Raw genomic sequence first — 23,495 nt, 5'->3', positions numbered from 1 at the left:
TACTTTACACACAGAGAATAAATAATAAACTAAATGAACAGTTTGGCTTGTAGCCTAGTCTGATCCCAGATTGGTTATCCCTTTGCCTTATCTTTCTAAGTGCTGGGATTATAGCCATATGCCCCTCTGTTCAGCTCTTCTTTCCCTCATCTTTTTCTTTTTAAATTATATTTTATTTGTGAGAGGGGCATGCATGCCACTTCAAATGTCTGAAGGTTGAGGGACTTCCTGCAGGAGTTGTCTCATTCTACCATGTGGGTCTTGGGGATTGAACTCAGATCTCCACCAGGATTTGTGTCAGGCACCCTCCTGCTGAGCCATTTTTGAGTCAGAATCTCATGTAGTCCAGGCTAGCCTTGAACTTGCTATGTAGTTAAGGCTGGACTTTAACTACTGTGCCTCTTGTCTACTTTTTTAGCTGTTGTGATTAGAGGTATCGTTACCATCCCCAACTTCAGATTGGGTAATATTAAAGACATTTTTCAATTTAAAAAAGAAAAAAAGGTAGGTTGGTAAGATGGCTAAGCAGATAAAGGCATTTGTTATGAAGCCTGACAAGCTGAGTTCAGTTCCTGGACTCCCCGTGGTAGAAGAGAACTGACTCCCACAAGTTGTTCTCTGACCTTCACATGTGCTTTGTGGTAATGCATATATGTTTGTACATGCACATACCTACACACAAGTAGAAGGAAGGAGCCAGGCATGATGATATCATAGCATTCGGGATGGCAAGGAGGAGGATGGTGAGCCCACGGCCAGTCTCTACAGTAGAGCAAGACCTGCTCTACAAAAAGAAACAGAAGACAAAGAAAAGGAGAAGCAACTGGGTATGATAATGCATATCTATATTCCTAGCTCTCAGGAAGCCAAAGCAGGAGGATTATCATGAATTCAAGGCTGGCCTGGGCTACATATAGTGAAATCTCAGGAAGAACAAAAAGAAAAAGAAAATAGTGATAAGCATGTTGCCTGTGCCTTCCCCATAGTGTTCCGTATTGCCCCTATTCAGCAAATGGTTTTTGTCTAGATGTTCCCGTTTGTTCTGGTTTTTACCTAACTTAAAAAATCTTTCTCCATAGGTGGATGATGATTTTACAGCCCAAGATTACAGGCTCCAGTTCCGTAAATGCACTGCAAATCATTTTGAAGATGTGTATGTAGGGTCTGACACTGAATTCATAGTGTTGCACATAGACCCCAATGTTGATTATCAATTCAGAGTCTGCGCCCGAGGAGATGGCCGGCAAGAGTGGAGTCCTTGGAGTGTTCCCCAGACAGGTCACTCCACATTGGTGCCTCATGGTATGTTCTTACCTTGTCACACCTGAAACTCAATAGAGTATAGGGAAGTTTACCTCCTGTGCTGAGAGTGGTGCACAGGTAACCACTTTCCTAAGGATGATCTTGAATTGAGAGAAGAACGTGGAACCTGCCTTTTACTCAGATCATTCCCTGTAAATTGTTTTCATCAGCTCTTGTCTTTGGAATTCAAAATTGAGCATCACCCAAAACCACAGGTTGAAAACAGTGCCTAGAAAACACACACACGCACGCACGCACGCACACCCATCCATACCCATAGCCCTGGCTGTTGCTGGAACTCTCTTGGTAGACAGGCTGGTTTCAAACTCACAGAGATCTTCTTCCTTCCTCTGCCTTCCTCGTGCTATGATTAAAGGTGTGAGCCACCACCACTTCGCTTGTTTATTCATTTTTAGTATGATGCTTTTGATTGAAATCAGATCCTTATACATGCTAATAAATACATGCTCTATTATTTATTCAGGTTGTAATATCCTCAAACTATTAAATTTGAACATTATGTTTTTTTTAGATAGAAGATGACCATTGTGTGATTTGTTTTTTTTGATTTGTACAGGAATTTACCAAACTTTTTGTAATTTGTGACTCCAACTCCAATACTCTGTTACTAAATCTTTTATTAAACTTAGCTAGGACTGCTCTAAGTAATTACTTTCATTCAATTCTGTTTAAGGTGTCTGTATTCAGTATACTCTTGAAAAGATTGTAATATTTTTTAATGACTTTCCTTTTAAAGAGTGGACACCTGGCTTTGAGGGATACAGTCTGAGCAGTCGAAGAAATATAGCACTCCGGAATGATGCTGAGTCCTCGGGTGTGCTCTACTCCAGTGCTCCAACCTACTTCTGTGGGCAGACATTAACATTCAGGTAAGTAGACTGAGAAATGCCTGTCATGCCTCTAGCCGTGTAATGGAGTGTGTGGGGTGTGCATGAGTTTGAGTTTGATATATCTCAGCTTTAGTCCATCACTTATATGTAGTGTCAGTTTGGCAAGTTTTTTGTTGAAACAGGGTCTCACTATGTAACCCCAGTTTGGCCAGATGACCAGATTGGACTCAGACTCAATGAAATCTGTCTGCCTCTGCCTCCCAAGTGCTGGGATTAAAGGAGTGCACTACCACATCAAGTTTTTTGGCAAGGTTTTTAATTTTTCCTCTGTTTCAGTATAATTGTCTATATCTGTGGGGTTATTGTGAAGAGTAATGGATACTGTATATGAAATTCTTGGTACTTGATATGCTTGTCTCTTTGCTCTTAGTAAGTAGGGATAAATAGAATACCTCATAAAAGTGATTTTAAAAGTCAGAGGTATAAGCACGCCTTTAATCCCAGCACTCGGGAGGCAGAGGCAGGCAGATCTCTGAGTTCAAGGCCAGCCTGGTCTCCAGAGCGAGTGCCAGGATAGGCTCCAAAGCTACACAGAGAAACCCTGTCTCGGGGGGAAAAAAAAAAAAAAAAAAAAAAATCAGAGGTATGGGACATGATGATGCAGACCTGCAACACCAGAACTCAGGAGATGGAGAAATTCAAGGATGGCTATAGCTGCAAAGCAAGTCCAGCATGGGCTGTACAAGATCCTGTCTATAAAATAAACGAGTGGCCAAGAATTATTTCCATTTGTCAATCATTTGTCAATGAGAGTAAGTTTCTGAAAAGCAGCTTAATGTAAACGGAAGTTTCTGTGCTGCCTTGTCCTGATGCTGATTAGTCCCAAATAAACACACAGTAGCTTATATTAATTATTAACTGTTTGGCCAATTGCTCAGGCTTCTTATTGGCTAGCTCTCATTAACTATTAACACATTTCTATTAATCTGTGTATCGCTTCATGGCATCTCTCTCTGGTCACTGCTTCCCTGCCTTTCCTCTTCCCAGAATTCTTCTAGTCTGGTAGCCCTGCCTATACTTCCTGTCTGGCTACTGGTCGATCAGCATTTATTCATCAACCAATAAGAGAAACATATTCACAGCTTACAGAAGGATATCCCTCATCAGCTTGCTGTCGTGAACACACCATATATACAACTCTGTAAAATACAACTGAAAGCAAACCTCTTTTACCATCAGTCCATTTTCCTTTACCTACTTTTCTAAATGGGAAACATTTCCTTCTTGTTAACCCGACCAGTGTGTTCTGTGGTCATATTTTTTTTTTAAAGATTTTATTTATTTATTATGTATACAACATTCTGCTTCCATGTATATCTGCACACCAGAAGAGGGCACCAGATCTCATAACGAATGGTTATGAGCCACCATGTGGGTGCTGGGAATTGAATTCAGGACCTCTGATAGAACAGTTGGTGCTCTTAACCTCTGAGCCATCTCTCCAGCCCCTCTGTGGTCATATTTTTAAATAGCTCTTTTTACAAAACCAAAGCTCAAATGTTTTGTTTGCTCATTTATTTTTGGCAAAGCCCAGTTTTAATTTGAATGATCTAGCATGTGTCTGTTCTCCTGTTTTTTTCTTTTTCAACTATTCAGTATTTTATGCCTTTTCTTTCTTTAAGTTTTGAATTCTAAGATTATTTAATTTTTTCCCAAGATTATTTAGTATTCCACCCCCTTCCTTCTGTTTTTTTTTTTTTTTTTTTTTTTTTTTTTTTTTTTTTTTTTTTTTTTAAAGATTTATTGCTAGGTGGTGGCACATGCCTTTAATCCTAGCACTTTGGAGGCAGAGGCCAGCCTGGTCTACAGAGCGAGTGCCCGGACAGCCTCCAAAGCCACCGAGAAACCCTGTCTCGAAAAACAAAACCCAAAAAAAAAAAAAAAAAAAAAATGTTTTTAATTACGTGTGTTGGGCACACACACCTGGAAGAGTCAGTTCTTCTCTTTCCACTATGTAAGAGTCCTCCAGCTTGGTGACCAGTGTCTTTAACCATGAACCATCTCACCAGCCTCAGATGATCAGATTTTTTTTTCTGTTTTATTTCCTTGTGTAAGACATGGAGGAATATCTGGAAGTTTTGTCTTAAGCCAGTGTTGCTGTGTTCCCCTCCAGCCAAATCATTTGAACTGCCCCCCAATGTCAGGATATGCTTGTTTATGCTTTGTCTTGCTTCTGACACCTCCTTTCACCCATTAAGTCATAAGGAAAGAATGGTTGAATCACCAGAAAAATGCCAAGAGGAGAAAAATGAGTCTGTGTTGGCTTTCCATTTCTACAATAAACACTTGAGATAATCAGCTCACAAAGAGAAGAGGGCTGTTTGGCTCACCTTCTGGTAGTTTAGGGTGTTGCAGGAAGCTTGTTTCTTTGGGGCCTGTGCCAGTAAGTATGGTGGCAGGATTTTCACCCATTCCTAATAGTGCCAGCCAAGGACCAAACCTTTGACACTGCCTTTCAGGAGTAGGGAGGTATTCTATATCTAATTATGGCAGAATCAAAAACTCAAAATCTACTTAGGCCCCATGTAGTGAATTTGCTATACAGAAATATTCTGAGCTTAATGTCCTTGTGTACAGAAGTACTTTCATTAGTGAAATACCTCAAGGTATTTGTGCACATCAGTAGACCTTTTGAGCTTTAATAGATGCAGGCCAGAGAGCTCAGATAAGAATAATGATAAATAAATAATTGCAGTTGCTATCTAAATGGTACTTACCCTTTGCCAAGTACTAGTGCATATGGTCTCATGTTCCCTAGGCTATATTGCTGATAATAACCTTGAACTTACGATCCTTTTGCTTCTACTTCCCAGAGCTGAGAGAGAGACATGCACTGCTCTGCTGGCTTATTCATGCTAAGAAATGAACCCAGGACTTTGTAAATGCAAGGCAAGCACTCAGCCAGCTGAGTTATACAGCAAGCTGCATTTTAGTCTTAAGGTAACCTAAAGTGCTAAGTGTAGTTAACACTTTTAGGAGTGAGGAAATTAAGGCACAAAGAAGTTAATTATTCAGTGCCTCGAAGCTTGTAATTGCCAAAGCTGGAATTGAAGTCCAGGGAGCTTGCCTTCAGAATCTGTCGTTATGAATTCCTGCCTCAACCTGTTGAGTATGGGATAGACATGAATTACCACACCCAGAGAAATTCGTGATCTTAGCTATTTGTCATTGTCCTTTGTCTTTTTTGTGAGAATGTAAGTGTGATTCTTACTGATGAGGGCATCTATAGTCTTGCTGCTGCTTCCTCACTCTTGTGTTGGTGGATGTGCTGTAGCTGAACTTTAGGCCTTGGGCATGTAAAGCATTTGTTCTTCCACAGAGTTGGCCACCCCTTCTTTCCAATTTTAGGCCCTTTTTTCTCTCCATATTGCTTAATCATAATGCTTTCTTATGTTTTTGGGTTGTTTTGTTTTTCACGATGGCTTCTCTGTAGCCCCAGCTGTCCTGGAACTCTCCTGTGGACCAGGCAGGCCTTGAATCCATCTGCCTCTGCCTTGAGAGTGCTGGGAGTAAAGCAAGCACCACCCCCACCTGGCCTGCTGTCCTATGTTTCAAGTTCCCTCTCTCTGGATACAGAGGAGTATTTGATTGATCACTTGCATACTTGCAATGATACAGATTGATATGACTCCACTGCCTACTGGTCTGACAGAAGGTCTCAATCAAACATGGCTTCTCTGCCCTCTCCCAGAGAAGCCTCACTGGGCCACTCTTGGCTGAGTGAGAAACTGAAACTCAGTTAGCCAGACTGCATTTTTGTCATTCTCCCCCTTGAATGTGGATTAAGTGTTTTTCCCCCTTGTTCAAAGGCAGCAAAGTTAAACCAGGTGAATGGGAGGGGCAAATGAGTATACCTGCATGAAGATCATCTTAAGGACCTACTCTTCAGAAGGGTGACTGTACTCTGGCAGGCCCTGATCTCTTGTTCAACCAGTTTGTCTTTGCTCTGGTTTCTAGTGGGCTTGCAGGTATGGCCAACCTTTTGGCATTGTGACTTGGCGTTGTCATCTAGAAAGTGTGCACTTGAGAACGGAGGGGATAGCAAAAATTTTTTCTGAAGTAAAACTATTTTAAGTAAGTATACCATTCTTCATTGGGTTGAATTCCCAACTATCCTCAGCTATATGTGGGCTATGGGCCACAAGTTAGACATGATTGGTAGAGCATCTGAAACCAGTGAGAACTTGTCTCTGGCTGAATGTTAGCCATTCTCTTGGCCTCTCCTGTTTCCTGACTGAACATCCCTGTTTTCTTTGCTTTTATGTTTTCCTGACATCATCATTGACTTACTTTTTAATTACGTATGTCTGTGTGTGCATATGCCATGTGAGTATGCCCTCGAGCTGGATCCCCTCCAGCTGGAGTTACAGTCAGTTGTGAGCTGCCTCTTGTGCACCCTGGGAATTGAACTTAGTCTGCTGCAAGAATAGCACATGCTCTTAACCCCTGAGCCATCTTTCCAGCCCCTTATTTTTTTTTTAAGTGTTTTATTTATTTTATTTTATGTGCATTGGTATTTTGCCTGTATGTATGTCTGTGTGAGGGTGTCATATCCCCTGGAGCTAGTTACAAACAGTTGTGAACTGCCATGTGGGTGCTGGGATTCGAACCTGTGTCTTCTGAAAGCGCAGTGTTCTTAACCACTGAACTATCTTTCCAGCCCCCCCCCCCCATTTACTTATTTATTTTTGATTTTTCAATTGCATCTTACAGGTCACACTCCATCCCTGAGGAAAGCCAGGGCAGGAGATCAAATCAGAAACCTGAAGGCAGGAACCCAAGCAGAGAGAACAGTGGAAAGATACTGACCGACTTGCTTAGCTGCCTTTCTTGTATACCCCATGCCCACACGCTAGGAGTGGCACATCTCACAGAGGGTTGGGCCCTCCCACATCAGTTGCAATTTTTAAAAGCCCCAGCCATTCGCTTATGTTTTGAGACAGATTCTCACTATGGTCCCCTGGCTTAGAATTTAATATGTACCCATGCTGGCCTTGAACATGGCAGCAATCCCCCTTTCTCTGTCTCCAGAGTGCTAGTATTGTGATAAGTGCTACCCAGAGGTTAATAGCTTTGGAGTATGTGAATTTGATTCAGTGCTCACTTGTGGTAGATCCCCCATCCCCCACACTCCTTAGTAAGGGTCTTACTTTATAGCCTAGATTGGTCTGGGTAGAACTCACTGTGTATCCCAGACTGGCTTCAAATCTTCGGCAATCCTATTTCTTCCTACTTGGTGTTAGGGTTTCAAGTATGTGTCACCATACCTGGCTTGTTTTATTTATTGTGTGTATGTGTGGATGTATATATAGGTGTGTAAATAGAGGTTTCTCTGTCCCTTCCTGTCCCCTAGCCGCTTTTAAATAATCACTCAGAGGCTTAATATTAATTATAGAATGTTTGGCATATAGTTCAAGCTTATTACTAACTAGCTCTTACATTTAAATTAATCCATTTTTTTGTTTCTTTTTTTTGTTTTCAAGAAAATTAACCCATTTCTATTAATCTGTTTATTGCCAAGTGGTCAATGGCTTACCAGTCCTCTGGCATCTTGTTTCTTGAGCGTCTGGCTCAGGTCTTCCCTGACTCTGCCCTTCTTTATCTGAGTCCTGAGTTTGATTGTTTAGCCTAACCTCATCCTGCCTTGCCATAGGCTAAACAACTTTTATTATTAACCAATGGCAGCTATATACATTCATAGCATACAGAAAGATCATCCCACAGCACATATGTTTAAATTGTGTGTGAGAGTATAAGTGTACTCATGGCATGGCATGCATGTGAAGGTCTTGTGTTTGGTCCTTAGTACTACAAAAGCCATTCATGGTTGGTGCATTACCCCCCTCACACACACAGGGTTTCTCTGTGTCAACCTGGCTGTCCTGTAACTCACTCTGTAGACTAGGCTGGCCCCAAATTCTCTGAGATCCCCCTGCCCTCTGTCTCTGGACTGTTGGGATTTAAAGAAATGCAGATTTTTTTTTTTCAAGTGAACCACATTGAATTCTTTTCCCACTCTGGGTATTTAGAGCACTGTGTATTATTATAAAGAATTAGAGTTTAAGAAAAAGAAGAGCCAGGCCTTTAATGCCAAGACTTGGGAAGCAGAGGCAGGCGGATCTCTGTGGGTTTGAGGCCAGCCTGATCCACAGGAGAGCCTCCAAAGTTACAGAGAAACTCTGTTTGGGGTGGGGGGAGAGTTGGGTTGTATTTTATTTTTTACTTTTTGTATGAGGGTGTCAGATCCTCAGGAATTGGAGTTTCAGACAGCTGCCAGGTGTGGTGCTGGGAACTGAACCTGGGTCCTCTGGAAGAGCAGCCAGTGCTCTTAACCAGTAAGCCTATCTCTCCAGCCCTTGTTTTGTTTTTTCGAAACACGGTTTCTTTGTGTAGTCCTGGCTGTCCTGGAATGAGCTCAGACCAGGCTGACCTTGATTTCCGAGATCAGCCTGCCTCCCTCCCAAAACCTGGGATTAAAGGTGTGTACCACCAAGCCCACCTAACATACCCCTTTTTAATATTTATTTATTTTTTGTTAGTGTGTGTGTGTGTGTGTGTGTGTGTGTGTGTGTGTGTGTGAATGTATGGGCATGCAAGTGCCTGTGGAGACTTGAAAGTATTGGATCTCCTAACTGGAGTTACAGGTGGCGGTGAGACATCTGATGTAGGTGCTGAGTACTGAGCTTCCATCCCCTCCAAGAGCAGTGAGTACTCCTACCCCTGAACTTCCCTGCTGTCTCGTGTTACATTTAAAAAGAGAGAGAGAGAGATGAAATGACCTTTCTACTTCGATTATAGGGTTGAAACTGTGGGACAGCCAGATAGACGAGACAGTATAGGAGTGTGTGCAGAAAAGCAGAATGGCTGTGACTCTCTGCAGCGGGACCAAGCTGTGTGCATCAGCACCAATGGTAAGACACGTATGATGGTGCCCTTAAAACAGACCAGGAGCTTGAGCTGACCTGAGCGGAAAGTCACTTCCCCAAGGACTAACTCACTGGTATGACAAGGCACCATGCAAGCCCACAAGGAGGGAAACAACCAACAGTTCTGCCCAGCTATGAGAAAACAAACAAACAAACAAACAAACATGAAGAAAACACACACAAACTAGTTAGGGCTGGTCAGTTGGCTCAGCAGAAAAAGCACTTGCCATGCAAATCCAACAACCTGATTTTGAGCCGGGAGCCCACATAAAGATGTGAAGAGAAAACCAACAAGCTCGAATTTATATACACATCACACATACATATTAAATAATAAGTACTTTTTTAGTCCCTCACTCTTTAGTGTTTATGCTTTCAAAATCTCTACCAAAATCCAGGCATGGTGGCACATACCTATCATCCCAGCACTTGGGAATTTGAGGCCAATCTGGGTTTTTTTTTTTTTTTTTTTCTCTGTATCTCTGGCGGAAATAAATGACCACATCACTCCTAAGCCAGCATTTAATCTTCTGTAGCACAAGATGGAACATTAGGTAGAGTGAGCTTCTTGTCTGTTGTGCTTGAAGCTGTGTTGCTGCTCTGTGGAGTTCTTTCAATCCATTTCTCGTAGGAAACTCAGTCTCTCCTGGACGAATCCAGCTCCATACCAGAATTCTGAAATGTGATTGTAGCTGGAGTGTTTGCTCTGACTGTGGGAATAGGGGTTAATATCTATTTAAGTTCATTATTAATACCCGGTTTTCTGGAGTGTTTCTTTTTCCTAAGTAAGAATCAGTAATCTAGAAACTGTTTCGATTCTCTCAGTCACAGGTGAATGTCTCTTAATGTTTTAGGTGCAGTTTTTGTCAATGGCAAAGAAATGACTAATCAGTTGCCTGCAGTAACCTCCGGATCCACTGTCACATTTGACATCGAAGCTGTGACTCTAGGAACTGCTAACAACAGTGAAGGTGGAAATGCCAAGCTCCGAGTAACCATCAGCTCCAGTAACAGGGAGGTGGTGTTTGATTGGCTGCTTGACCAGTCCTGTGGCTCTCTTTACTTCGGATGCTCGTTTTTCTATCCTGGATGGAAAGTGCTGGTGTTTTAGCATTTTGAGGGCTTGGCCTTGATTTGAGGGTTTGGTTTCTGTCCTCAGACTAGCTTAGTTGTATCTGACTTTCAAAAGGTGAGCTTACCTCTTGGACCACCAGAAATGGAAAGTATTGCCGGGTTTGCATTGTAATATTTCAGTAGGATGCTAGGCAGTGGTGGCACAGGCCTTTAATCTCAGTGGTTGGGAGGTAGAGGCAGGTGAATCTATGAATTCAAGGCCAGCCTGGTCTACAGAGCCAGTTTCAAGACACCCCTGGGCTACAAGAAAATCTGCCTCGAAAAAATAAAGCAAGTAATATTTCAGTAAGAAGTGAGTTGAGTGAGGTGAACAAAACTATAGTTCAGTTTTGTTTTTAGTATAAATATCAAACTCATTTTAAAAGTTTGCATACTTTAAAAGTGTTCTTTCTAAACATGGTCGTTAGAACAGAAAAACATCACATTATTAAAACTTCATCAAGATCAAAGACCATAAGAAAACAGAAAAATACAGCTAGAGGCCAGGGCTCTGTAATATTGTCCAGTTGCCTATCTTGCTCCTCCCTTCAGTGTGCTGACTTTGCTCCTGTGTTCAGTATTCTCTGGGTCTGGAAACCTTAGTGGATTCTTCGTTTTTACAGTGCCTGAACAAGTGTCTGTGATAGCCAGTGTTAGCATCGTCACTCTTTCCTGGCAGTATGAGACAAGATAGGATGCAGGGTCTGCATTCCTCACGGTGAGGCCACTTACGGAAGTACACAGCAGTGTTAACCAATTCACATGTGCACAGCACGCACCCATGTGTACCCCACCTCAGGCGTGCACATGGGACCATGCAGAGTGTTACAGTCCAGTGTAATAGCAGGTTAAGAAATGGTCTTTTAATGGACCAAAGAAAAAATACTTGACCTATTTTTTTAAAACTTAAATTTGTGTAAAATATTTATTTGACTTAATATGTAAAAAATTGTGGTCTTGTTATACCATCGTACAGATAAGGTTTAATGTGAATTTTTTCTTTTTGTTTTTAGCAGTAGTAAAAAAGTGGAAAAGCAAGTGTGATATTTTTGTAAGATAATTTATTTGGGGACTTATGTTCCCTTTTTGACAATCATGTCCTTTCCTCCTTCCCTTGTTTTGTATAAGTAAGTGCCCTTTCTCATGATAATAAGACATTCTAGAGTGTAGGTGCCTTTATCCAGACTTCTGAAACAAAATAAAAAACCAAAAGCTAACTGTATTTTGTGGGTTGTTTTTTGTTGTTGTTGTTGTTGTTAGTTTGTGTTTTTTTTTTGAGAGTATAATGAACCAATTTTAATACACTTTTTTTTTAAGTTTTTATTTATTTATTACATATACAGTGTTCTGCCTGCATGTATCCCTGCCACCAGAAGAGGGCACCAGATCTCATTATAGATGGTTGTGAGCTACCATGTGGTTGCTGGGAACTGAACTCAGGACCTCTGGAAGAGCATCCAGTGCTGTTTAACCTCTGAGCCATCCCTCCAGCCCTAGTTGTACTTTTTAGGGAGGGTATTGGCAAAATGTAGTTTGTTTGGAAAAGTGTGAGTGTGGTGGTGCACCAACAGGAGAATCTGAGTAGGAAGCCATCCTGTTGTTTTCTCTGTGTGATCCTGAATGAACCAGAAGGTTTCAGGTGAGTGTGTCTTTGTCTTCATTACCTTCATTCTTTACACATACAGCTCCTTATGATTATGAGTGTGTCTTTACAGATCTTGATATTTTCATTCATTGAGTTAAAATTTCCTAAATGGATTCCAAGAAGTTTATAGTTTTTCAGACGCTTAGTTAGCCAGGGAGTTGGCATATGCCTATAATCCCAGCACTCAGTAAGGAGATGAAGGTAGAAGGATCAGAAGTTATAGATCATCTAGGGAACATTCTTGGGAGTGTTGCAAGTAAGAAGCAACCTGGGAGACAACTCTATCTGTGGAGAAAGAGAAAGAAGCCAGCGAGACCATTTTGCAGGTAAAGGTACTTGCCACTAAGTTTGCCACCCTGAGTTGTCCTCTGATGGGGAATGTTCTTCTGTGTACATGCTTGTCTTATTGGTTGATGAATATTGTCTGATTGGCTAGGCAGGATGATTGGTATGACTGGGAGACAAGGAAGATTTTGGGAGGTGTAGGCAGAGAGGAGTCATCATGTGATCCCAGGAAGTGACATAGCTGGACAGAAACTGCCACTAGCTACCATAGAGGTCTGGAGGTCTGTACAGACAGGCAGGAAGTGATGGAGCTGGGCAGAATCAGAATATAAGCAGGGACAAACAGGAAATGGCTCTCTTCTCTGCTGAGACACTGAGTAGGCAAGATGTAGCAGGCAAAGCAGTTGAAGGTCCAGCATTCCTGGTAAGATAAGACCATGTGGAAATACTTAGATTAATAGGAAATGGGTTAATAATTAAATCAGAGCTAGCCAATAAGAGCAGCCTGTCATAGTTGCTGACATATGGCCTGAGCATAGTCAATGGCCAACAGCTTTATAACTAATATAACGTCTGCGTATTTCTTTGGGGCAGAGAAGGGCAGCAGGACCAGCGGGGCCAGAAACATCACTAACAGTCCTCTGACCTCCACATACGCACATACACACAAACACATGAAATGGAGCAGTTACATAGATAAATAAAAAGTTTCTATGGATAACACTGGAAGACTGTGGCAGGGAACTCCCTCGAATCCCAAGTCCAAGTTGATAGAAACCATAAATGCTGCATGAACTCTGTGATATTAGTATCTCCACAGGAAGAGGAAGTGGGAGAAGAGCAGGCATGAGAACAGCAGGAACCCTGAATCATCAACAGATGCTCTCTGTAGAGCAGTTTGGAAATAGCTGTAAAATTTGGGGGATTTCCCATCAATGCTAGTTGAACACAAGGGTCCCAACAAGTGCTTGCAGTATTCAGGGCTTCCTTCAGAGTTGGTCCTGGGAGTTGCACACCTGAAATCCCAGCATGTGGGAGGTCAAGGCAAGGGCCTCTGAAATTTCTGCCCAACCTTTGCTACATAGTGAGGTCCTACTCAAAACATAAAGGGGCCAGAGCAGTGACTGTTAGGAGCACAAGCTGCTCTTGCAGAGGACATGAGTTCAGTTCCCTGCAGGCAAGGCAAGCAGCTCTACCAAGTGTACTCCAGCTCCAGGAGACTCATGACCTCAGAGTACCTGCATTCACAAGCATGTGCCAATACAGACACAATAATTAAAAATGAGCAGCCTGGGGGCTGGAGAGATGGCTCAGAGGTTAAGAGTACTGACTGCTCTTCCAGATGTCCTGAGTTCAATTCCCAGCAACCACATGGTGGCTCACAACCATCCATTATAAGATCTGGTGCCCTCTTCAGGTGTACAGATATACATGGAAGCAGAATGTTGTATACATAATAAATAAAATCTTAAAAAAAAAAAATGAGCCTGGAAAAAAAAAAAAAAAAAAAAAAAAGACCAGGGCTGGCCTTTAATCCCAGCATTTGGGGGGTAGAGGCAGGTGGATCTCTGAGTTCGAGGCCAGCCTGGTCTACAGAGCGAGGTCTATGACAGCCTCCAAATAAAGAGAAACCCTGTCTCAACCAGAAAAAAAAAAGAGCAGCCTGCCCTCAGGTTGAGTGACTTGTTAGGACATAGAACTCAGAAAAACTGCTGTTGTGTTGGGGAATGGCCTGGTGAACAGAAGAACTTGCCAAGTGATGACCTGATTTCAAATTTCCAGAACCTGTGTAAAAGCCCAGCAAGTACCTGTTATCTAGGGTCAGTCTGTCTGGTGGACCCAGCCCAGAAACATGGTGACCCACTCCCTAGTAAGGTATGTGGTGGGACTGACACCTGAGGTTGTCTTCTGACCTCCACATTCACTCCATTGCAAAGCTGTTAGCCATGGTTGGCATGAATACAGCAGTCAAATACATACGAAAATAAGCAATATTGAGTGATTATATTCTCATGTCTTAGAGAAGCGCACACACATCAGGCTCTGGTTTGAGTGCCTTTCTTTCTCTTGGCCCTTATGCTTACAATCTGTATTAAAATATCTTCGGGGCAGCCTGGTAGTGGTGGCATATGCCTTTAATCCCAGCACTGGGAGGCAGAGGCAGGCAGATCTCAGTGACTTCAAGGCCTGCCTGGTCTACAAATCAAGTTCCAGGACAGCCAGGACTGTTACACAGAGAAACCCAGTCTCAAAACACCGCTCCACTCCACCCCCCAAAAAAGCACTGGCGAGTCTTCTAGAGGATACCATTTCCAGCTTCCACCTGACAGCACAGTTCTAGGAGATCCAACACCCACTTCTGGCCTCCTTGTGCACCAGAGACACACATGGTGCACAGACATACATGGCATACATTCCTAACCATAAAATAATAGGATACCTTAAATCCAACTCTGCAACACTTGCCAGGTAGTGATGGCACACACCTTTAATCCTAAGTACTCAGGAGGCAGAGGCAGGCAGATCTCTGTAAGTTCCAGGCCAGCCTGGGCTACACACACACACACACAAAAACTCTTGAGAAAAATAATAATTTCAACTCTACTTCAAACAATCAGCAAAAATCCAGAAAACCAACAAACAAAAGCAACAGTGGCATCAAGAGAGTCCAGGTGCATTCCAGTCAGCGTGTCTGTTGTCTTTCATTGTTTGATCTTTGTAGACTTTGATAAGAAAAGTAAATTTCTACTGAAATGTGGACATTTTTCTTTTCATAGTGATAGACTCTCAGCACCAGAGGCTAAGCCAGCCTGGCTACTTAGCCACATTCTGTCTATAATAAATAGAGGGGCTAGAGAGATAGCTCGGGTGGTGAAGTCTTGCCATAAAATTGTGAAGACTTAAATTTGATTCTCAGTATCCAAGAGCCTGGCATGGTGGTACCTGGAATTATAGCACTATAGAAACAAAAAGGATCCCCAGAGTTCATTGTCCAGCCATTCAAATCAAGTCAGGAAGTTTCCAGTTCATCGAAAGACTATACCTAAAAAAAAAAAAAAAAAAAAGAAAGAAAGAAAGAAAAAGAAAACCAAAAAGTAGAAAGTACTTTAAAAAGATACTTGGTGTCCATCTTTTTTCATAAGTATGTACACACATTTACATGGACGCACACAATCAAGCAAAAAGTAAATAAATGGACATTTTTAGTTATGAGACTCTATACCATACTAAACCTGTGGCGTGTGTCTGTGTGCTCAGTCACCTGCGCGTATGGAAGCCAGAGGAATGAGTGTTAGCTGACCTCTATCATCTGCCTTATTCCTTTGAGGCAGATTCTCTCCCTGAACCCTAAACTTCAGTGATCCGTCTCCAGACACGCATTGCCTGGGACTTACAGCATACTCAGGGCTTGGGTGGGTGCTGGGATCCACACTGAAGTCTTCAGGGTTAGGTAGTAATCAGTCATTCTTACCCACTGAGCATCTCTAGCCCCACTTATTAAATCTTTTAGCTGCTGACATTCAATCGGACCGCAGTAGGGGAAGTATTAGGAAAGGGACGATGACCTGCCTGATCCTGAAGAGGAAGCCTAGTTCCCCCTCAGTGACTAATCACAACTGTTTGTGCAGGGGCACAAGCCGGGGGCGGGGTCGGGGGCGGGTTACAATATGTTGCTGTGGGCTGGGTGTGGCTCTCCGGACACTGCAGTAGAGGTGGCCTCACCACTAAACCACAGCTAGAGTACACAGCTGTTAGGCATCTTCCACACCACACTGTCATGGATAATGAATTCATTCTGGATTGGGGCGCAAGGCTAGCTCCATGTGTCTTCATTGGCTGTAAATGGAGTTCTTAATTGGTCTAAGTAATAAAAGCTGGGAGTCAGATATAGAGGAAAATGCTGAGAGATCAGAGAGAAGCAGCATCAAGCCACTGCCACACCTTACATCCTTAGTGTCTCAGCAGACAAGAGACTTCCTGTTTCTGCGTGCTTATATCCTGTTTCCACCCAGCAATCTCACTTCCTTTCTATCGGTACAGACCTCTAGACTTCTATGGATAGCTAGTGGCAAGCTCCATTCTCTGATCCTGAGACAGGCTTTATTTATTTGTACAAGCAAGATATCACCACATATCTCCTTTCTTTGTCTAAAATTTTAAAAAGGTTATAAGAAAAACTATATACAATAAGTATAGTAACTATATACAATATATACAGGCAATAAGTACATCAACAGTGTCTAGTATTTTAGTATATGACAAATTCAGAGAAATACTCCATTATCCATTCTTTCTTGATGAGTCCAAAGTCTTGTACCTTTTTTTTTGGGGGGGGGGGTGTTCCAGACTGGTCTCGAACTAACAGAGATCTGCCTGCCTCTGGCTCCCAAGTGCCGGGATTAAAGGAGTGTGCCACCACCGCCTGGCCTCAAAGTATCTTTTAATGTCTTTCAGACCTATTACACTTAACACATCTTTAGCGAATTTCTTTACTGAGTCTGGTAAACAAGGAAAACTATAACTATACTATCTAGTCTTCAACTCTCTCAGAGACCCGAGAAGGAAATAATATTAACTGAGTAAACAGGAATTTCGAGCAAGTGACTTTTTTTTTTTTTCAAATATATTACCCTTTGTTCAACCTTTTCCTGATCATAAGCAACAATATTTTGTGACCAATACCCCTAAACAATGACAAATATGCATAACCAATGAATGATCAAAAACCACCCACCCCACCTCTTGGGAAGGTGGGCATCGTGTTCTTAAAGTTACTTCCTGGTGTCTGGGGGGCAGCAAAAATTTGGGTTACATGTCAAGCTGTATCATGTGTTTTCCAGTCTCTGCATAACTGGCAAGTGCAGGGCTTGTTTCAAATCCTGACTGAAGTAGTGATATTCCTGGCTAAAAGTGATATACCAATAAGCCAATTTACTTTTTCTGTTGTTTTGTTTTTTTCAAGACAGGGTTTCTCTGGAGCCTGTCCTGGAACTAGCTCTTATAGACCAGGCTGAACTCACAGAGATCTGCCTGCCTCTGCCTCCCGAGTGCTGGGATTAAAGGCGTGCGCCACCACTGCCCAGCTACTTTTTTTTTTTAAAGATTTTATTTATTATGTATACAGTCTTGTGACTGCATGCCAGCAGAGGGCACCAGATCTCATTCAAGGTGGTTGTGAGCCACCATGTGGTTACTGGGAATTGAACTCAGGACCTCTGGAAGAGCAGCCAGTGCTCTTAACCTCTGAGCCATCTCTCCAGCCAAGACTTAATTTCTTTCTTTTTATTTATTTATTATGTATACAACATTCTGCTTCCATGTATATCAGAAGAGGGCACCAGATCTTTTAACAGATGGTTGTGAACCACCATGTGGTTGCTGGGAATTGAACTCAGGACCTCTGGAAGAGCAGTCGGTGCTCTTAACCTCTGAGCCGTCTCTCCAGCCCCAAGACTTAATTTCTTGATAGTCTTTTCATGGAGCCCAGACTGACCTTGAATTTGCTATACAGTCTGATGGTGTTGAATTTCTGGTCCTCCTGCCTCCACCTGCTAAGTGCTGGGACAAGCTTGTACCACCATGCTATGTATGTGTTAACTGGGCACTGAGTCCAAAGCAATATGCATGCTAGGCTAATCAAGCCCTCAACAAACTTAGCTACACCCTTAACTGAGATGATTTTGTCTAAGACAAAGGGCAGATTCATGACCTCCATGTGCTAGGTTATTTTGGGTAAGGCCAGTAATCAATGAATTTTGGACAGTAATATTAATACATTTTACAGCTCCAATAGCCATGCCTTCCTTAGCCAAAGGTGGCAGGTTGGTGGGTTGAATGTACCTGTGCCTCCTGTGCAGGGTTCACTTGTGGCAGGAAAAGAACTGCTGTGCGTTTTTAAACAAGTATACCAGATAGCTTTCCCTAAAGGGTGTATCAATTTATTGTCCCACCTGAATATTTAATGTAGTTCTCTATTCTTAAATTTTTTGTGTACAGGTGTTTTGCTTGTGTATATGTCTGTACCACATGCATGTCAAGTGCCTGAGGCAGCCAAGAGGGTGTTAAATATGTAGAGTTAGCTGATGGCTGTGAGTCACCAAGTGGTTGCTGGGAATGGAACCTAGGCCTTCTGCGAAAGTCAGTGGTGTTAAACCACTGAGTCAGTAATGCTGATCCCAAAGAGTCACTTATGTCCTTTATGGCTGTGTACAAACTCCTCCCCCAACCACCTTTTTAAAAAAAGAATTTACTTTGATTCCTATTCTCTAACCTTTTTGAAGACCAAGATAAATGCATTTTTTATTACAAACATTGAACAAAATTGCCAGGCACAATAGTGCATGCCTTTGATCCCAGCACTCTGGAGGCAGAGGCAGAGGCAGGTAGAACTCTAAGTTCAAGGCCAGCCTGGGACAGCTAAGGCTACCCAGAGGAACCCAGTCTTGGAAAACAGTATTTTTTAATTCAGGTGTGGTGTTGTACAACTTTAATCCCAACACTCTGGAGGCAGAGGCAGGTAGATCTCTTAAGGCCAGACTCGTCTATAGAGCAAATTCCAGGACAGCCAAGGCTATACAGAGAAACCCTGTCTCAAAACAATAACAACCAAAAAATGAAAAAACAACACACACACACAAAAAATCTACAAATAAAACACCAGTTTGACTTACTGTCTTTGCTCTGAACTACATACTTAGAAAACAATTTGGGGTCAATAACTTTCTATGTACGTTCAAAGTGTAGCACATATCTCAATAGAGATAATAGAGCCACTCACTGCCTAGCACAGCCACCATGCACAGCACACACAGAACTGTGAATGACCACGTATATAAACTGTGAGCACTGAAAATTGAGTTTCTTTCTTTCTTTCTTTTTTTTCTTCTTGGCTCCCTATTAGCCTTTTCATGAAACTACTGGGCTTTTCTGGATCCTTCCTAAGCCATCTAAGCAAAAATCTAAATGTATACATGCAGACCATGAATGAAGAAAAGCAGAATGCAGCTTTATATTATCGAACTTTATGTACAAAATCATTTGATTTCAAATAAACATTTAATGTAAAAACAAACGTTTCTTTTAAACTGAATTTTTTTACATCTATTGTACCATTCAAATGCTTTATCATCTTACATGATTTCTTCAAAATCTGTTATCAAGGGTACATATAGAAAAGCTTTTTTTTTTATAAATAGAACAAAGGGATTTTTCAGCTTTTATTATAAGATGACATAAAAAGTTTACTCAACAGAAGTAATTTCATTACTATTCAGGGGAGGGAAATCACCAAATTTTTTTTTGTGTGTGTGCAAACAATGCTAGCCTTCTTTTAAGCATTAAGAGCATAACTGCTTAAGAAATGACATAAGCAATAATTCTACATCTACATCTTCCCTAAAATAATCTATTTTTTTTTTTTACATATGTGCACAGCTTTAGCAAATTAAAGCCCAAGAAAAATGCTCAGAACCCACAACCAGAGGCCAAATGACAGCTCAGTGAAGTCAGGAGGAGAGCTTCACACCCAGGGAGTTTGCAGCGACACTGCAGTTTCCCTCTTCTCTATATTTTAAACACAAAAACCAGTAACTAAGAACTTAATACTGGATGACAAATCACATCCACACTATTTAAATAGCCTCACAGTGAAACACATCGTAAAGACCAGCCAAATCAGTATTTACATTTATAAATCTCTGAAGACACCATGAGAAAGCTTATGCCCCTTCAGTAAACAAAATAGGGAACTGCATCTGATGGTGGTGGAATGAAATTAAAACATTAAAAATACCAGTTATTTACAGCAGCATTGATCCTTTATAAATAAAGAATATGAAAATGCAATATCTTTAAAGGATAATAAAAAATTGAGGTGATGTTATTCAACCACAGTGCTTGGAGTTGGAATAAAAACCTATTGGTGCTTATTAATACGCCAGTAGTGAAACCGCTTTCTGTTGGAGAAAATCCAACTGCACACATGTGCATAAAACACACAACACAGGGAAAATCGCTCAAAACAATTCAAGTCAGCTTATCTGCATTGGATATTCTAATCATAAAGCACATCTCAAGGAAACAAGGTCTAACATCTGGTTCATTCGCAGGGACACACACCCCACCCACCCAAGTAGCATCTCATAAAATCTCAAACTGTTTTCTTGCTTTATAATCCTAATGCAGAGAGGTGCACAGGAGAATTTTCCATGGTACTACCTAATTAAAAAAGAAAAGCTTAGAAAAACTATGTTCCAAGTCAAAAACCATATTCAGTAAGCAAGCAATAAAATTATCCACTTGAAAAAAAAAAAAAAAAAGATAACTTCATCAATGAACATGACGCTGCATGGTCTACCTGGACAGTTAACATCACCAACAGGCAGATGAATAGGTGCTACATTAAAATTGCAACACAAACTTGCAGAACTTGCAACATAACTTTCCATTCCAAGTGTAGAAATGATTTCAGAATCAAGGGTCAACTTTTGGGAAAAAGTGGCAATGTAACAATTTCACAAAAATCCTCCATTTCTAAAAGAGAATGACACCCCAACCTTCCCTCCCCAGAAAACCTCTCATAATTAAAAAGCAGAAAAACAGACTGTCACAAATGCCTTATAATTTAGGTGTGAAATTTCTAGATTAATCCAATATATTTCATAAATTGACTGTTTCAGTTAAAAAAAATTCCTTGAAGTATTTACTGCTTTTCAGGCTTAAACCAAATTGTATCACTAAAGCTGATAAACACTCGAGAATGAAGTGAAGCAACCCACAGAGCCTCCATGCTGAAATCACTGACTTCATCTAACTCTGCCTGTTCCAAATCCATGATTAAAAACCAAACAACCTAAAACCACAACTCTTCTTCAAGGCTGAATTCCCTAGAAGCAATTTCAGTGTTTGTCCACATCATGGGGTTAGACCTCAGAGTTTCTGTTTCTTGCTCTGTTTTGGAACCCCTGAGACACCATCCGTTTCCAAAGCTTTCTCTTTTGAATTAGTTTCACTGAATCCATTTGCTGTCCCGTTTTGTTCCTCAGTTATTTCTTCATTTGCAGGGGTTGCAGATTCTCCTTTTTCTAGCTTTTGCTGCATTTCCCGGAGCTTGGTAACAGCTTTATCTATTGACATTATACTAATAAGATTAAAGTCATGCATGCTGACTAGGTGAAGCATGAAGTTTCGACATAAGTTCTTCTTAATTATTTTCTGTCCATAATTTTCTACAAACAGCATACAGGCATGATTCATTTGATTGTCAGCAATAAATCTATTTAAGAAAAACAAAACATTAATAGTGATACAGATCTTTTGTGAAAACAACAGAGACAAGCAATGTCTAACATGACAAACACACCCAAGCTTAGCAAATGACTTAATACAAAGTCACCAGCCAAGACATGACATTTCAACCATGATCCTCAATAAATAAACCTCAGTAGCTATCATACTTACAGATTTGGATCAGAAAACTGAATCATAAATGAAAGTAATCTGAATAAAACCATGTTATCTGTGGTGGTTGATCCTTGTACATTCTAGGCAAGCCATCTACTTAAGACCACTGCCTACATTACCCAGTCTAAAACTGCATCTTGAAATGGGCTTATCAAGAAAAAAAGGAAAACACATTTAATCCAATCTCTATTGTCTTAAATGTATATGGTTGTTTTGCCTGCATGTGCATCTGTGCACCCTATACCCAATGTGTGCCTAGAATTACAGATAGCTGCAAGCCACCACTTGGGTGATGGGAATTGAACCCGGATGCTCTGATCTTAGCCACTGAGCTATTCCTCCAGGACCTCATCATTTTTAAAAGAAATTATTTCTAGCATTGTATATTTGGGTCAGGACATTTTCTTTGAAGTAGGTCCTTTCCTTTTGCCTTTCTATTGGTTTCAGGGTTTGATCTCAGGTTAGCAGGCTTGTGTGGCAAGCATTCCACACTTTCATAATTTTTAAGCACACATTATTTTTGTATTCACTGGCAATAAAAAACGAAAAAGGAATCATAGTTTTAGCTATTTGGGATGCTGAGTCAAGGGGATGGGGTAAGGAGCCAAAGAGATGGCTAAGTGGTTAAGAGCATTTGCTCTTCCTACAGAGGACCTGAGTTTAGTTCCCAGCACCAATGTGAGGTAGATATCAACCACAGGTAACTCCAGCTCCAGGAATCTCACACTCCCACAGGCACACACCCATAAATAATCCCTCCCCCCCCCAAGACAGGGTTCCTCTGTGTAGCTTTGGAGCCTATCCTGGCACTCGCTCTGGAGACCAGGCTGGCCTCAAACTCACAGAGATCCACCTGCTTCTGTCTCCCAAGTGCTGGGATTAAAGGCGTGCGCCACCAATGCCCAACCTACTTTTTTTTTTTTAAGTGAGAGAATGCGTTAACACACAAGGTTAAGATCACCCAGGGAGGGGTGGAGAGATAGCTCAGAGGTTAAGAGCACTGGCTGCTCTGCAGAGGTCCTGAGATCAATTCCCAGCTACCACATGTTGGCTCACAACAATCTGTAATGAGATCTGGTGCCCTCTTCTGGCCTGCAGGGCTATGTGCAGGTAGAACACTGTATACACAGTGAATAAATCTTAAAAAAAAAAATCACCCAGGGAAAAATACTGAGACCATGTATTTGTGTGTTTAAAAATGTAAACAAGCTGAGCAAGGTGGAACACACACATAATTCCAGAGTATAGAAGGAACATGAGTTCAGGGTCAGCCTCTAGTACACGAGACCTGATTTCAATAAACTAAACAAATAATGAACATCTTATTGTGTTAAGCTTTCAGGAATTATACCTGCACAGAAAATCCTAATATGTTAATGTTCAACTAATAGTAAACTGATGCATAAAAAAACAAAACAAATATTTAAAAGAATTTCAATGCCCTTTATGCAGTTCACTCTCTAAGCACCATTAGTGAATTCACATACTTAATATACTTTTGGTTGAGGTTAATATTTATGAAACATACCTACAGTAATAGTTTAAGGTTCTGGCAGGTGATTCACCTATCATTATCCTCCCCCCATTATAGCAGAGCACCCTACAAAAAATGATCTTTATAGTGTAGTGGTACAGGCCTTTAATCCCAGCACTTTTGGGAAGCTGGGTCGAGCAAATCTTTGTGAGTTTGTGGATTAGCCTGATCTACAAAGTGAGTTCCAGGAGCACCAGGGTAAGTAAAGAGACCCTGTCTCAAAAAAAGAAAACAAAACCAAAAAAATATATCTCCTTGTATACTCAAGGGGATACAAGATGTCTCAGTAGAAAAGCACTGTTGCCCTCTTTGAATCT

At 41.3% G+C, this 23,495-nt stretch overlaps 2 protein-coding genes across 2 annotated transcripts in view; one reads left to right on the top strand and one right to left on the bottom strand.

Moving 5' to 3' along the window:
- Positions 1-11,474, top strand: part of Crlf3 (cytokine receptor like factor 3) — a 34,142-nt gene extending 22,668 nt beyond the window's left edge. Inside the window, exons 5-8 of the mRNA XM_027426527.2 lie at positions 1,080-1,302; positions 2,060-2,192; positions 9,012-9,124; positions 9,994-11,474. Of these exons, the coding sequence (XP_027282328.1) occupies positions 1,080-1,302; positions 2,060-2,192; positions 9,012-9,124; positions 9,994-10,250 (726 nt within the window). The 3' untranslated portion in view covers positions 10,251-11,474. The remainder of the gene's footprint in view (positions 1-1,079; positions 1,303-2,059; positions 2,193-9,011; positions 9,125-9,993) is intronic.
- A 7,708-nt stretch (positions 11,475-19,182) lies between these two features.
- Positions 19,183-23,495, bottom strand: part of Suz12 (SUZ12 polycomb repressive complex 2 subunit) — a 42,285-nt gene continuing 37,972 nt past the window's right edge. The window contains 1 exon segment of the mRNA XM_027426529.2: positions 19,183-21,456. Coding sequence (XP_027282330.1) covers positions 21,111-21,456 — 346 coding nt within the window. The 3' untranslated portion in view covers positions 19,183-21,110.

The sequence above is a fragment of the Cricetulus griseus genome, chromosome 7 (genome assembly GCF_003668045.3).
Source record: "Cricetulus griseus strain 17A/GY chromosome 7, alternate assembly CriGri-PICRH-1.0, whole genome shotgun sequence".
NCBI classification, from domain to species: domain Eukaryota; kingdom Metazoa; phylum Chordata; class Mammalia; order Rodentia; family Cricetidae; genus Cricetulus; species Cricetulus griseus.
The sequence above is the reverse complement of the archived record's forward strand: the minus strand, read 5'-3'. Positions and strand labels throughout refer to the sequence as shown.